General features: G+C 47.8%; 1 protein-coding gene across 3 annotated transcripts in view; it reads left to right on the top strand.

Annotated features, from left to right (window-relative positions):
• KCNAB1 (potassium voltage-gated channel subfamily A regulatory beta subunit 1) overlaps nt 1-13,327 on the top strand; it is a 383,573-nt gene that overhangs the window by 275,252 nt on the left and 94,994 nt on the right. For all 3 annotated transcript variants that reach the window (XM_070509613.1, XM_070509614.1, XM_070509615.1), the window contains exon 2: nt 1,383-1,426. In XM_070509613.1, the coding sequence (XP_070365714.1) occupies nt 1,383-1,426 (44 nt within the window). The remainder of the gene's footprint in view (nt 1-1,382; nt 1,427-13,327) is intronic.

The following is a 13,327-nucleotide window of genomic DNA, read 5'->3' as shown; positions in this document are numbered from 1 at the left end:
TGAGAGGGTGAGCAGAGTCAGAAAGCACCAAAGAGAATTATAACTTGCATTTGTTTACTGTGAAACCCTTTAGCATACGTTATCCTGTTCTGGCCCCACCACAGTAATGCTGGATGGATGGCACAGGCAGTGATATCCCATCTTACTAATGAAGAGATTGAACTCCAGAGGAAGGGAGAGATTTCCACAAGGCTACCTAGCAAGTTGCAACAATGGGACAGAAACCCGGGTCTTTCAAATCTTTGCAATGTGATGTACTTTGACTATGCACAAAATTAAATGTGTTGCTTAGGTGGCATTTTATAGAGAAGCATAGTAAGCTGAGAAAAGAAAGAAATGTAAAAATGAGTGCACTAATTACTAACTTCTAAAGAAGCCACACTGAGGAGAATGGAGGGAGGAGCTGGAGGTGCTGAGCTGTGCTCCAGTCGGAGAAGTTTGTTGTGCTGTTTTGTTTGGGATAGAAGCACGGAGGAAAATTGTGCTCTCACAAGAGAATCTGACCAGAGAATAAAGGACGCCCTTTTCTACCACATTTCAATTCTTAGACCTCCACCTCCTCACGCCGGACTCCCATAAAACTCTCTGAGTCTCCTCTCTCTGAAAATTCAATTTCCTCTCTGATGATGGTTAGGCAGACGGCAGAAAGAGGGGTTGGGTCTGGTCTCCATGGACAAACACCTTACAGTGAAGACTGGAGTGCCGAATTCTCTCCCTACGTAGACAGTGAAAATATACTTCCCTTTCCCTGATAAACCCCTGGGGATTAAAAGCAAAGGCATTGATGAAGAAACGAAGAACCATTTAAAAACGACTGTCTGAACTTCCTGAAGCAATTTAGTGTAGCCTTCTATAAAAAGTAATTTAAATAGCCTGACGGATCATTTCGTATTTGTTCTTTTACTCGTCCCCATCCATTGGTAATAATATTCTATTTTAGAAGTCAGTTTGTCAGTTACTCTGCCAACAAATACTTGTTAAGGGTCCACTGGGTGTCAGGCTCTGTTGATGAATAATGAATGAATAACGAGGATTGGTTGTGAATAAAACACAGCTCTTGTCCTCAAGGAACTCACAGTCCAAAAGGAGTGAGACAGTAAATCTGTAAACAAATGAGTAAAGAAGATCCTTTGGGGCTGAAAAGCTGTGTTTTGGGGGACACGTTTTTGTGCTGAGCCTGAGTGCATCTTGAGCTCCCTAGTGCCCAATGGAGACGAGAAACAGACCCTTCCCCAGACCATGAGCCTGCATCCAGGCCCTCCCTCCCCCACGACTCTACGCAAGAGCAGTGTCATCAAAAGTGAGACGCGATGTTCACAGTTACCTGTGCAGAGTTTCAGCTGCAGAAAGGATCACCAAGTGTTGCTTTATTTTTATTCCAGGAATCTTGGGAAGTCAGGACTCCGAGTTTCGTGCTTGGGTCTTGGTAAGTACTTGGGGTGTCATGTGGGGGTGCGCTGGGAGGTGGGAGATTGGGGAGGATTCCAGGGAGTGAGTGGGGTGCAGTTTGGGACCCAGTCTCAGGTGAGAAGGGACTTCCTGACCCCATTGCCCCACTTCCCCTTTTGAGCCTTTCCCGCCCAACAAGCCCTAGCCCTCTCAAGCCCAAGGAGCCACTGTGTTCATGATGGTTCACGGTGCCCGTCAAGCAGAAAGAAAACTGATGTTAAAGCACACCGTGGAGGCCATGGCTCACGTGTTGTCCCACTTAGCAGGTGTGCGGGCCTCCCGGCATGCCTCTGTATACTCACTTCACCTGGAGCTGCATCTGAATTTGTTCTCTCCTTATTTTCCCTTTGCCTAATTTCCTCACTTATTTTTCTACATTGTTATGTATTTTATAATCTATTTTAAGTACTTTGGGGACAAGGTGACACATATATACACACACACACACACGTAAATAAAAATTTTATCCCTCCCAGAAAATGTAAATATTTAAAGAAAACTAAGTAGAGATGGGAAATCTAACAGCATAAGGATGACTCTGAAATGGTAAAATCTGAGTGAGAGACTTGGGGAGGCCTCTAGATATCTCCCAGATGTGGGAAAAAGCAGCTTTGGTGTTCAGGCCATTCAACATGATCAGAACTATTTCTGTAACCTAAGAGGGTCTAGACCAGGATGGTAGCCACGGAAGGAGTGAGAGGTAGTCAGATCATGGCTGTGTTTTGAAGGTAGAGCCTAGCAGATATTTTGTTAGATTCTACATGGAATGGAAGAGAAAAGAGAAGAACCAAAGATGACTCTAAGGTTTGTTGCCTGAGCAACATAAAGGATGGAGTTGCCAGTAAATGAGATGTGGAAGAATGAAGGAGGAGAGGCTTAGGGAGGAGGGAGATTCGGAGATTGATTTTGGATATGTTAAGTTTGACAGACCTATTATACATCCAAGAGAAGTCATGTACGCAAGTGGATACACACATTAGAGTTTAGAAGAGATCTGGGCTGAATATGTGATGACATGGGAGTTTAAGCTATGAGATGGCGAGAACACCAAGGGAGTAAGTACAGACAGTATAGAAAACAGAAGTGCATGGTCTGAGACCTGGGAAGTCCACTGAGAAGTTGGAGGAAATGAGGAAAAGCCAACAAAGAAAATTGAAAACAAGCAGCCAGTGTGGTAAGAGGAGAACCAGGAGAGCACGGGGCCCTGGAATCCGAGTCAAGAGAACATTTCAAGGAAGATGCAGCGACCGGCCCTGTCAAATGCTGCTAATCGGTCAAGCAAGATGAGGGCCGAGAATTGACCGTGAGATTTAGCAACATGGGAGTCATTGATAACTTTGAAATGATCAGTTTCGGTGGAATGAGGGGCTAGCACATGCTTGGAGTGGGTTCGAGGGAGCATGGAAAGAGAAAGGCTGGCAGCTACTTTTTTGATGACTATTTCTGTAAAGACAAGCAGAGAAATGGAGTGTCAGCTGGATGGACAAGGACAGTCAGAGAGGGTACTTTTACACGTGGAAGAAATGATAGCATATTTACATGCTGATGGGGAAATCCTTTGGAGAAGGAAAAAAATGATGCAGTAGAAGAAAAGAGAAAAATCCTTGGAATTATTTTTTGAGGACACAAGAAGAGAGTAACATGAAAGGAGGCAGACTACACGGGCTGTGAGGCTACTAGGTAGGGTGACGGGATGGTGGTGGTGGCAGCGATATCTTACAGAAATTCTCCTCTATTGTTTCTATATTGTCAGAAGCAAGGTCATCAGCTGTTAGTGAGGATGGGAAGGAGGTGTTAAAAGTCTGAGGAGAGACAGAATGTCTAGGAGAAACGAAGAGTGACTGGACCAGGGGAATGCAACAGAGTGGCCAGACGTCATTAAGGACCTACTTGAGATTCATGCTAGTAAATCTGAAGTGAAGCCATCTCCACAGTTATGTGTTTTTCCTCCAGCCACGTTCAGCAGTTTCGAGTGGAGTTTTTCAGGGGTATAAGATGAAAAAGAGAGGAAAAGAAGCAGAGAGTTTATGCAAAGGGGTGATTGTAATAATGGACCTTGGAGTTTAAACTGAACTTCGAGGAAAAAGAGGACTGGAGCCAGGAAAATGAGCCAGGAGTAAAATGAGGAGGTTGCGGGACAGTGGAAAGTGGGTAGGATCAATGAATTTTACCTCCAGATGGACCAAAGGATTGTTGGAGTAAGAGCAATAGAGACAGTAAGCTGGAAGGATAGAAAGAGGTGCTCAAGATCCAGTTATGGGGGGTTCAGCTATTGGTGGCCACATAGTGTAAGGTGTGTCCAATGGGAGAGAGTGGCTGAGGTTGTATGAAGACAAGGTCAGTAGAGAAGAAGAGGGTGAGAAACTGAGAGATAAAGGTACAGGGAAGATTATCTTTGGAGTCATTGAAATCACTAAAAATCTGGCAAAACTAATATTGGACAGCGAGCCTGAGCTAAAATTTTCAAAGAATAAGAGGGAGTAACTAGGAGTGGGTGAGTGACTGCCACGTGGGGGCCAGATGACGTGAGTGTGGAGCTTGGGGGAGGGCTTCCCAACCCCTGCTTAATGGAAGTGTGGAGACCAGCGAAGGGATGATAGTGAATGAATAACAGATAGTGGCAACTAATTCTGCCTCCCTTCACCATATTGCAAATATGTTGAAGGTCATTGGGGCCTGAATTCTTCCAAAGATCTGATTTGGGAGGTTGGCGTGAGCTTTGTTTACCATAAGTCTAAGGGAATTTGACATTTGCTTCATTTGCTGCTGTGATCTTGTTTCCATTTACTTGTATTTGAAAGGCCCGGGAGATTCATTATGAGGAATAATGTGACCTTAGTTTTTTTTGAGAATGTGCTTTATGGTAAATAATTATTCACTATTCATTATTGAAAGAAACTACCTATAAATATAAATTAATAAATGTAGTGAAAAATCATTGACCAACTATGGCATAGTCAGTATCTATGGTGGAAGATAATTTAGTCAAAGATACATAGAAAACTCAACCTAAAGCCCTTAAGACTATAAAAAATCCAGGTGTCCATGAAGTGCCACTTATAAATGAATTTCCAGAGGGCAGGCTGCAGTTTTTTAAAAACCCAATGCATGTGACCTGCAGGTATCTGGGCAAACTGTGAAACAGACATGATCCAGGAGCAGCAACTCCTGAGTTGAGCTTAAAGTCTTTCTGAGAGCCTGAACACTTGTGATCAGACACTGCGTGAAAAACAGGAGAAAACAAGGAAGATTGCGGGGCTGACTGGCTTCATTCAAAACGGGTGACATAGCTTGACAGCTTGAATAAGCATTCTTTGAGAACTTTTCTGAGCTGCCTCTGTAAGCCAGAGGAGACAAAAAAATTCATAGACAGGAATAACGCACCAGCCTTAGATAATGTCGGGCCCTGCAGACCCCCACTGTCAAATCCGGGTGGAGCCGGGCTTGTGCTGCAGGTGTGGGATGTCAGCAAAGGCCCAGCCCACGTGTACCACGGCTTTGGAAATTAAGTCTTGACTGTTGCAAGCAATCACATGACTACAGATGTCTTTTATTGGAATATCCTGAAGGTCGTAGTTAAAGCTAACAATTCTGACCTCCTTCTCGATCCGAGATGGACAGGCTGGGAATTTCTGGCCCTGCCAAGCTTCCTTTTGACAAACTAGGAGCATGTGAAGATGGGAACAGAAAGATGAAATAACTCGAGGATGAACTGAACATACCTCTGAAGGAAGACAACTTGGCCAACAAGAGAAATGGGGAAAAAATTAAGTGGCCAAACCCACGTGTGGGTTGCAGTGGCTGGCCTGGTTTGTGAATACACAGACCACTGCTATCAAGCCCCAAAGTCAAAGAAACTGATAGAGAAGGAGTAGAGCCACCAAAGAGTGCCTGAAAATCATTCCAGTCTGGTAGGAGCTGGGATCATCTTCTGAGAAAGGAAGAGTAGAATTTGTGCATCCATTCAGTCACTCTCAGCAAACATTCAGCATTGTGCTAGTTACAGGGGATCCCAAGGTGAAAGGGTCAAGACCGCTGCTCTCAAATTGCTCACAGGGTAGCAGGAGTTGGGCACACAAAGACGGGCAATACCTTAGACAGATGCCGCAATGGAGAGTGCAGGGTGAAGCCAGCGTGAGGCAGGTCTCCTGGGGGGTGTGGGACAGCTTCACAGGGGAGATGCTGCTTAGTTGAGACTTGAAGGGAGTCATCAAGAGGAGGAGGAGGTGGAGAAGGAGGGTGAAAAATTCGAGATAGAGGAAGCAACATGAGCGATGGCCTGGAGGGAGACCCCCTGGAGCAGGAGGTACTTGGGGAATGCAAGGTGTTGGGGAGCTACAAGAAATAAGCCAGAAAGGAAAGCTTGGCCTGACCATGGGACACTTTGCTTGCCTTACTAAGGCATTAGCTCTTGTCGTCTAGGTCTCTGGTGTTCCTCCAAGTCCCAAGGTCTCAGGGAACACCCGAGGGATGAGGGCCAGACAGGACTCACCTCTCTCTGTCCTCCTCCTTCCATGGCCACAGTCTCCGTCAAAGTAACTCGACTTTTTCTAAATGTAAATATAAAATTTTTTAATGTAAATTTAAATTTCTTAAATATAAATTTAAAATTTGTAAATGTGATTAATAAATAATTATTTTTTAGAGCAGTTTTAGTTCATAGCAAAATTGAGCAGAAAGTACAGAAAGTTCCCATATCCCCTTATCCCACATACACAGAGGCTCCCCACTCGACGTCCCACGGCAGCGCGGTACATTTGTTGCAATCCTACACTGACACATCATTACCACCCAAAGACAGAAGCTCATGTTAGGTACTCGTACAACGCGTGCTGCTGCGCATCCTGTGGGTCTGGACAAATGCATAATGACATGCACCCCCATTATGGCAGCACACAGGGTGGTCTCGCTGCCCTGACAGTCCTTGCTCTGCCTGCTCATTCCTCCTCCCCACGAGCCCCGGAAGCCACCGATCCTTCTGCCGCACTGGAGCTCTGTGTTTTCCTGAAGGCCACATAGCTGGATCACAGAGAATGAGCCTTTCCAGACTGGCTTCTCTCACTGAGTAATATGCATTTAAGTTTCCTCCCAGTCTTTTCATGGCTTGGTAGCTCATTTCTTTTTAGTGCCTCATATTACATTTTGAAGGGGAAAAAAGCCTCCTTCTGCCAAAATAAAGTTTTAAAACCCTGCTCTAGCTTCTGAAACGCCATTTAGAAGCTTGGCTCAGGAGCAGGCCGCGGCTCTCCTGGGCTCCAGTGTGCAGATGGCACAGCTTGGGCCTTAGCCTCTGTAATCGTGCGAGCCAATTCCTTATGATAAATCTCTGTATAGATAGAAAAATATGTATTTTAATATAAAATAAATCTAAAAAGGAAGATTTATATGACATATTACATCATATATTATGCTATAATTACATATAAATATAAAATACATAAATATTTATATATAAAGAGATTTATGAGAAGGAATTGTAAGTTTCTGTTTCTCTGGAGAATTCTGACTGATAAAGGCATGTTGCCAGTTTTGTAAAACATCACACAGGTGTGTGTGGCAAGCCAGACAGGTATTTCTAGGAGGTGGTACAGCACATAGGAAGAAGGACAGGGAGAGTGTGGAGGAGGGGACATATGGGCACAGCTCCTTGTCCAGCTAAGCACATAGGGAACCCAGCATAGCGTGCCATCAACCGGAGCAGAGTTCTCTGGGCTGTTCCTGGTCAGGAAGGATACTTTATGCGGCCCCTCCCCTCGGTCTGGAGCTCAGCAGGAAAGGAGGACCACTCCGTGCCTCCAGGGCCCTGTTTTACACAAACCTCAAGGCTGTAATGCCAGGGCGTGCAAGCTGACTGCACCATCCTGACTGGCCGTGATCCTTTAGGCAGCGCCCTCACACTTCATCCTTGAAGGAATGAAGTCATAAAGTAAGATATTTAACACCTTGAAGAGCCTACATTGAGTATCTCAAGAGGTGTTTCCTCTCAACTCTGGCTGCACGTTGGAATTTCCTGTGGTGCTTTTAAAAATGCAGATAATCAGTCTCTACCCAGGCCTTTTGACTAAGAAGCTCTGAAAGCGGGCTCCAGGTGCTCCAGGCGTCTTTAACAGGCTGCACCACTGATTCTGAGGCAGTGGCAGGCTGGAACGTGGTGCCCTAACCAGGTGGTAGGAGATGGAGATGTGTGAACTGATATCTGGTGAGCCAGGAGCCAGCAGCTATGGTTTCTATCTACCAGGTGGCTGCTGCCCCCAGGCCAAGCGCCTGGAGCTGGCCCGAGGCATTTCCGCCTGAACTGCAGCCTCCAGAGGGAGGGTCTGCCCAGCCAGGCGCAGGGCTGCTGCAGGGTTCCTGGAGCCAAAGTCCTGGAAAGGCTCTTGAGGCCGGCAGACCGGGCTCACCTCCCGGCCAGTCAGTGCCTGCCTCCTGGGCCTGTTTCGCCTCATGCCCTTCCCTAAGCAAGGGAACCTTCCTGAGCAAAGCAGTGAATCTTAAGAATAAACTGTGTGGGCTTTTTAATGTGTTGCATATGTGCAGAATGTACTCCTGGCTCATCTCCCTCTGCCTTCGAGATGCTCGCACTGTACTAAATATTTTGACACTAGGAGAACATGACATTAAATATTTAACATGGATGGTATTATTTTTGTGACACACTTCATGATTCTCATTCTTGTTGCCAAGGCCAAAATACACTAGCCACCTCGTCTATTATTATAACAACATAACAACAACAATAAGTATTTGTAAAGTGCCTCCAAGACCCTTGAGAAACAACTTTAAAGGTGCAATTTCTTCCCTCAGAGAGTTTACCAATTTTTATGCATAACATAGAGTGAACCAAAATACCCACAGAATTTAAATGGTGCATGAATATTAAACACGTAACAAGAGAGTATGAGGCTTGTCACTTTCCCTGGAAAGTCTACCTTGAATAAACGCCGTGGTGCATACACATTAAAAATGAACAGGCATTACTGTTTTTACAAAATTGTTTTAAAATATTTCTTCCTAATTTCCTACTCTCATGGATAAAATCCTTCTTAAGAATTGCTGACCATTTGGCCGCCCTCTGAATGACCAGTCACGGCTGGCCACGTGCCTCGGCCTTCTCTCATAAGAGAGTGCTAGGAACTAAGATCCAGCAGCGGAGGGAGGACTGCAGCTCATGTTCCACACAGGTCAGAGTTGGGGCTCACGGAAGAACTGGAGAAGAGAAAGCAGAGGGGTCTCTACAGAGGGGTCTATTCAACAACACGTGCATGCACACCTGAGTGCACACACACACACACCCCTCCACATCTCTCTTGACGCACCTATAAAGGGATGAGTAGCCCTCATTTGCTAACCTATGATTCAAAAATGAAACAAATGGTTGCACAGCAGTGGGGGAGAGAAGGTCTTCCCCAGACCCAGATGCGGGCCATTTGATAGCAATTTGTAAACATGGTCTCCCTGTTTTCAGAGGTAGAATGAGTCCTTGCAGTCGTCTCCCTTTACAGATGAAAAACACAGAGGCAGGAAGAGCAGAAGTGTCTTGTCCAAGGCCAGTGGTAGAGGCGAAAGAGCCCCCATTTTCTACCCCTGCCTGCCCCCAGCCACCTGTTCCCACCACCCTGCCCACCCCCGGCCTCCAAGTGCCCTCAGCCACTGCCGTCATCCACGTCTCTGCATCCTGGGTTTCCTCCTCAAGGAATGAGTGGCTGGACCAGGCCTGGAGACCCCTTCCAGCCTTCACAGTCCTGGTGTGGGCAATAGTCAAATTCAGCACGACTCCAGGGTGGCAGCTGGGGGAAAACGTCTGTACTCACTTTAAAACCAGAAAATATCAGAGCCTGCAACAGGCACATGAAAGGATGTTCAACATCATTAACTATCAGGGAAATGCAAATCAAGACTACAATGAGATATCACCTCACCCTGGTCAGAATGGCTATAATGAACAAAACAGGAAACAAGTATTAGAGAGGATGTGGAGAGAAGGGAACCCTCATACACTGCTGGTGGGAGTGCAAACTCGTGCAGTCACTATGGAAAACAGTATCGAGATTCCTCAAAAAATTAAGAATAGATCTACCATACGATCCAGCTATTTTGCTGCTGGGTATTTATGCAAAGAACTTGAAAACACAAATGCATAAAGACACATACACCCCTATGTTCATTGCCACATTATTCACAATAGCCAAGACTTGGAAGCAACCTAGGTGCCCATCAAGAGACGAATGGATAAAGAAGATGTGGTATATATACACAATGGAATACTACTCAGCCATAAGAAAGGACGAAAGCTTGCCATTTGTGACAACATGGATGGACCTTGAGGGTATTAAGCTAAGTGAAATAAGTCAGAGGGAGAAAGTCAAATATCTTATGATCTCACTCATAAACAAAAGATAAAAACAATGACAAACGATCACATAGAGACACAGAGTGGATTGGGGGTCACCAGAGGTTAGGAGGGAGGCCGGAGAGTGAAAAGGGTGATTAGGCACGTGTGTGGTGGTGGATGGTAATTAGTCTTTGGGTGGTGAACGATGTAATCGACGCAGGAATCGAAATATAATGACGCACACTTGAAATTTATGTAATGTTATAAACCAATGTTACTGCAATAAAAAAGAAAAAGAAGTTGATACAATTTAATAATAAAATATAAGAGGTGAAAAAGAAAAGGAAATATCAGAGCCTGAAGTACTGCTGGTGTCACTCAGCAGCATGGGGTGGACAGTGGCCATCCAAGCCCACAGCCACACTGGGGTGGAAGCCTAGGGTCGAGGCTCGCGCTCAGGCGCGCTCTTGGGCCAGAGGGCCCAGTCGGAGTGTGGCTGAGCGCAGACGTTCCGTTTCCGTGTGTGGGCCTTGAGTGGGGCTCTGACTCCTGTCTGTCTCTCCTGTGCATCTGCCCTGAAGCCCTCAGGAAGTCCCGCCACCCCTCCTGGACTCAAGGAAGCCTGAGCAGGCACACCTGTGTACGCGCAGTCTATTCACAGCTTACCCGGAGTTTGTCCTGTGCACTCCAAATTTATAAAGATTATTTTCCTAAATTCTCTGCAGCATAAAAACCAAATGAAAGTTGTGTAATTTCAATCAACAATGCAATTGAGCTCCTGTAACAGTGAGGCACAAACGTGAGGGAATGGGGAGTCCTCCTGTAGAGCGCCGGCTGCGCCCCTGCGGTGCTGGGCCCAGAGCCTGCGGGGCTTCTGGCGCCTCCCGGAGGGCAGCGTTGATGCCTGAGGGGGCGACTGCTGCGGGCAACAGCGCGAGGGGCAATGTGGGGAGATTCACATGTACGCTTTAGAGGCCACGGCTGGACAAAGGAGGAATAAATCCCAGTTCTTTTTAGGTTTGCCGAGTGTGAATCAATCAGAAACCTTCCAAAGTGAAGGGCAAACCCAGCTCAAAGCAAAGCTTATGCAAAAGCAGAAATTTCCAGGCTCACATGGACAGTGATCCCACGTGGCTTGATCCAGGGCTCAGACTGTAAGCTCCGTAAGCTGGAGCTTGGTCCGCCCTCAGGCTGCCCGCAGAGCGGCGAGATGGCTGCCAGGCTCCAAGCCTCGCTTCCCATTGACTGACTGGTGGTTTACGCATCCATCCCTGGACCATCCACCGAAGGACTTCCGTCTGTCAAGACACCCCCCCCCACACACACACACACAAGCTGTGGAAGGGTTAAAATCCACTCACAATGCTTTCTGGGAGTAGGGAAAGGGGTACATTTTCGCACGGGAAATTTAAAGTGCTCTTCCCTAAACAGGGGTCACAGTGGCTGACTATAATAAACCGACGACCGCCATCAAGAGTAACAAGCAAAGACACCCCCTCTTCTGAGAGCGCCCCCGCCTGGCTTTGGCCCGTCCCAGCCTGTTCTGCACCTTCGGCGGCCACGGGTGAAGATTAACACTGTCCGGGGGCCTCCTCCCCAGCACCGGCTGTGCTCCTAGTCGGGCCAGCTTGTGTTCACCTCCTGCTGCCTCGGTTTGCCTAATCGACAACATTTTCCTCTGCAGCTCACTGTCTCTCTGCCTCTTTAATAGACTCCCTCTTTCACTTTTTCCCCATAGCGTTGAGGGATCAGTGAGGCCGGAGGCTCACTTACAAAGAAAAGCTTCACTGTAACATCTGGATGAAGACATGCAAAGGAGGGGCTCCACGCAGAAAACGCGCTCAGCGCTCCTTGTACATCCGACCACTGATTAAATGCGGAGCTGCCCCACGGGAAGCGGGGAACATGAGGCAGGAGGGAAGGCGCAGGGATTTCTTCGGGAAACAGGAGGACCAAGGCCCCTGGCTTGGCTCTGTCTGCTGCGACTGGAAAGAAGCTTCCTGCGGGACCCTGTCGCCTTTCTTCTTGGTCTCCCGGTGCCCCTCCCTCCACGCCCCACCGCTGCTCCAGCCTCGGCCCTCCCGCTGGCGCGCGGCTCCGGGGCGGCGATGCTTCACTGCCGGCCGAGGGGACGGGGCTGGTCCCGGGACGCGGCTCTGGAAGGGACCCTCCGTCCGACTCTGTTACCTGTGCCGCCGTTCCCAGCGTCAGGGGAGAGGAGCAGGGCGGCCACCCTCCCTTTCAGCCCCTCCTGGGAGGGTTGCCTGGCTGCCCTGGCCCTGCTGGTGGTGGGTTTGCTGCCTCAGACCCCACCCGCATCTCCGCATCTTCGTTTGTGAGCTCTTAGAGGACACACACTGCGCCTGACTCCAAGTCCCCGTGCGCGGAATCCAGCGCTCCTCTCCCTCGCTCTTGTGTTCGTGGAGTGCCGAAGATGTGCCTGACCCTGTGCTGGGGAAGTGAGAGAAAAGACACCCCAGACCACCTGCGCCTGCCCTCACACAGACTACAAGGTGGGGAGGGGCTGGAGGACGGAAGGCCTGAGTCCCAGGCAGCATTAGACCCTTGGGCTGCCTGTCCCGGGAGGACACCCAGTGCTTATGTTTGCTAGCGATAACTTTTCATAGTCTGATGTATTTCTTGCTGGATTATCTGTTCAGAATGCATCAATACATGCTCATTTATGAAATGAATGAATAAATGAATGAATGAATGACAGTGTGACCAGTGCTCTGAGAGAAATATGAGATGCTAAGGGAACACAAGAAAGGACTATGTAAGCTAGAGTTGGGGAGATCATGGAAGGCTTCCTGGAGGAAGCGCTATCTGAGCTGGGTAAGAAAGGAGGAAGAATAGGGCAGGAAGGAGCTAGGTCAAAGAGTGAACAAGGAAAAAGCAACTTAACAACGCTGTGAAGGAAGTAGAGGGACAGAGAGCTAGAAGTACGAGACACGGAAGTGGCACAGGCAAAGAAGTGCCCCCTCTTCTAGGGAGGGGACGGTGTCACTGGAGGCGGAGGATTCGAAGGATGACAGGACGCTGTCAGGTCGCTAGGAGAGAGAAAGCCACAGACGTTTCTTTTTGTTGAAGTTCTTGCTCACCCCTCACTCATGCGAGTTCCCAGCACAACCCCTCTGACCAGTGGGTGGCCTCTTGGGCCCCGGACTGTCACTGCGTGAGTGTTTTTGTGTCTTCCCCACCCGTCTGGGAGCTCCTGGAAAGAGAGACCATTATTATCATTTGCCATTTTGACCCCACCCTTTGGCATGGTTCTGGGGGACAGCACAACCTCAATAATCTAAATGAAGTGATAAATAAGTTTCAGGAAGAGAACCTGGAAGTCTAAACTGGCGTGGCCTGGAGAAAGAGCTGTATGGGAGAGAAAAAAGACCAGGCAGGGCTTTGGAAAGATTGTGCAGAACGGAGGAGGCCGCGCCACGAAGCTGGGGGTGCATCTGTTTGTGATGGGAGTCACGATGGATGGATGCAACTCCAGGAGTCGGCTGGCCAGATGCATTTTAAGAAGCTCATTCTGGTCACAGAGCA

This window comes from Equus asinus, chromosome 5 (genome assembly GCF_041296235.1).
Source record: "Equus asinus isolate D_3611 breed Donkey chromosome 5, EquAss-T2T_v2, whole genome shotgun sequence".
NCBI classification, from domain to species: Eukaryota; Metazoa; Chordata; class Mammalia; order Perissodactyla; family Equidae; genus Equus; species Equus asinus.
Note: the sequence above shows the minus strand (reverse complement) of the source record. Positions and strands in the feature narration are given on the sequence as shown.